This window comes from Micromesistius poutassou, assembly GCF_964030765.1.
Source record: "Micromesistius poutassou genome assembly, chromosome: 14".
NCBI lineage: Eukaryota > Metazoa > Chordata > Actinopteri > Gadiformes > Gadidae > Micromesistius > Micromesistius poutassou.
Genome location: NC_140284.1, coordinates 15,721,156 through 15,723,655, shown reverse-complemented (window position 1 = coordinate 15,723,655; position 2,500 = coordinate 15,721,156). Strand labels below are relative to the sequence as shown.

The 2,500-nt window shown below is 53.8% G+C and overlaps 2 protein-coding genes across 2 annotated transcripts in view; one reads left to right on the top strand and one right to left on the bottom strand.

Moving 5' to 3' along the window:
* Positions 1-630, bottom strand: part of col4a1 (collagen, type IV, alpha 1) — a 29,925-nt gene extending 29,295 nt beyond the window's left edge. The window contains exon 1 of the mRNA XM_084479001.1: positions 581-630. The gene's annotated coding sequence lies outside the window, so the exon portion shown is untranslated. The remainder of the gene's footprint in view (positions 1-580) is intronic.
* A 1,735-nt stretch (positions 631-2,365) lies between these two features.
* The window catches only part of col4a2 (collagen, type IV, alpha 2), a gene marked incomplete at its 5' end in the record, with an annotated part of 51,076 nt that continues 50,941 nt past the window's right edge, over positions 2,366-2,500 (top strand). The window contains one exon of the mRNA XM_084478246.1: positions 2,366-2,493. Coding sequence (XP_084334372.1) covers positions 2,366-2,493 — 128 coding nt within the window. The remainder of the gene's footprint in view (positions 2,494-2,500) is intronic.

The following is a 2,500-nucleotide window of genomic DNA, read 5'->3' as shown; positions in this document are numbered from 1 at the left end:
AATGTAATTAAACGTGTAAAATGAATATGTTAAATAGGTTTAATTTCAGATTATACTTAATAGTTTCTGTTAAGTGAGACTACATTATTCCCTTGCCTTCCTTCACCACCAGAGGGCAGCAGACTCTTTTAGAACCTTCTGTTACCAGAAAGAAGAGAGAGAGCTGATAGGGGCAATAAAATGAACAAGTGTTTTGGGATCTGGGACCAAATGATTTCCATTTAATTCCCCCCATCAATCATGAGTTATGACACCAACATATGTCACCATCAAATCCTTGGAATGGAACCAGGACATGATTTGGGGGTCTTGTGGGGCTCTCCTCACTGACCTTTAACGAGTGTTTCATGTTTTAACATTTAACGTTCCCCCGGTCCGTTCCCCACAGAGGGGAACACACCGAGGGCCCCGGGGCCCTGCTTTAGGAGGGGCCCGTGCAGAGGACCACCAGGGTCCACCGGGGTCGAGGGCTCCTTACTGATGGTTGTCAGCGCTCAGTGGGAGAGCGGCGCAGTGACAGATGAGCGGTGTTGAGGGAGCGGTTCAATGTGGGGGGGGGGGGGGGGGGGGTTCTGCTCACCTTGGCTCCTTTCACTCCACTGCAGTCGCACTTCCCACACGACGCCCCGCAGCCCTGGAGACGGAGAGACAGACGGACGGCCGTTAGGCTTCTGGTCGATACATCTTCATAACCAGTCTTAGCGGATTGCTTTGAAAAGGTTTTGTGTTTTTCCGATGAGCGAACGTTAAGAATACGCGTCACAAAAGTAAATGCTGTATAACCTGTCTTTCTTAAAACGAATAACCCCAAAAAAATCATAAAACGTCATCTTTTCTTTCTATTCATGAAAAGTGTCAAAGTGTCAGGCGTCACGTCTTACTCATCACTGCTCAGCGCTGACCACCACTCTGAGCAGGGTTTCATAAACATAATGCAGTCCATATGAATATATGTGCTGTAAGAACATCAAGCTACGGTCCTGGAGCCAGACTCAGAGGAACAGGATCACAGCATTAACATTTATTCGCTGAAGGCTCCGTGAATAGTGATGAATAGACTATTCTCCACTATTCACTTTTGCCTGAGGTGAATAATTGTTTTAGTACAAACTACACGTGAACACTCCAAAAATAAACAAGATAACACTTTTTGCCGGGATATATTTGGTTTTTTTTAGCGTGACGACCGTCACGCGCTCTCCGAAAACAATATCCCGAGTTTGAGATCCCAATCTCGGGATATTGCGCAATATCCCGAGATTGGGAACCAATCAAATTGCGCCATCTTAGGAGGTTCACGTGTAGTATATGCTAAAGATATTTATTCTCAGAAACCCTGAACCCCCCCCCAGGTTCTCACACGTCTCATCCCGGCTCCCAGTGACTCAGTAATGGATACACTGGTCCCAGCACGTTGCATAATTTCCTGTGTGGGGGCCTGACGTCCCCGAAGACTTGAGGCTCGTTAGAGAGACGGAGCACAGCAGGGGCCTCACTGCTGGCCTCCAAACTCACTGCATCCACCCCCGTACACCACCCCTCTACATCACCCCTCTACACCACCACCCCTCTACACCACCACCCCTCTACACCACCCCCCTACATCACCACCCCTCTACACCACCACCCCTCTACACCACCACCCCTCTACACCACCCCTCTACACCACCACCCCTCTACACCACCCCTCTATACCACCACCCCTCTACACCACCCCTCTATACCACCACCCCTCTACACCACCACCCCTCTACACCACCACCCCTCTACACCACCACCCCTCTATACCACCACCCCTCTACACCACCACCCCTCTACACCACCACCCCTCTACACCACCACCTCTACACCACCACCCCTCTACACCACCACCTCTACACCACCACCCCTCTACACCACCCCTCGTACGTCCCCCCCCCCCCCCACACACACCCTCCTTCCCCCCACAGCCCCCTCCCCTCCCAGCTTCCACTATGGGGTCTCTGGAGAACAGAGCCTGGGAACTGGCCTCTCTCCCTCTCTCCCCCCCCCTCCCCCTCTACCCCTCTCCCCTCTCTCTCCCTCTCTCCCCCTCTCTCTCCCTCTCTCCCCCCTCTCTCCCCTTCTCTCCCTCTCTCTCCCCCTCTCTCTCCCTCTCTCCCCCTCTCTCCCCCTCTCTCCCTCCCAGCTGCCCTACTCATGCGTGGCGTCGGGCCAAACGCCTGTCGGGGCGTAGAGGCTCCGGGGGGCGTGGCCAGAGGCACCGGGGGGCGTGGCCAGGAAGGAACCAACCTGTCTGTCTGTCTGTCGGCCTGCTGGCACGCAGCCTACCTGTCTGCCTACCTGCCTGCTTATCACCTGTCTGTCTGTCTGCCCATCTGCATGCATGTCCGTGTGCCTCCACCACTCCACCCCTCGGCGGTCCGGAGGCATAAATAACGTGGGTGCATATTTCCGAGCGTTCCACGTGATCCCGGAATGTTCCAAGACCAACACCCGGGCTCTCCGAGGAGGGTATGTT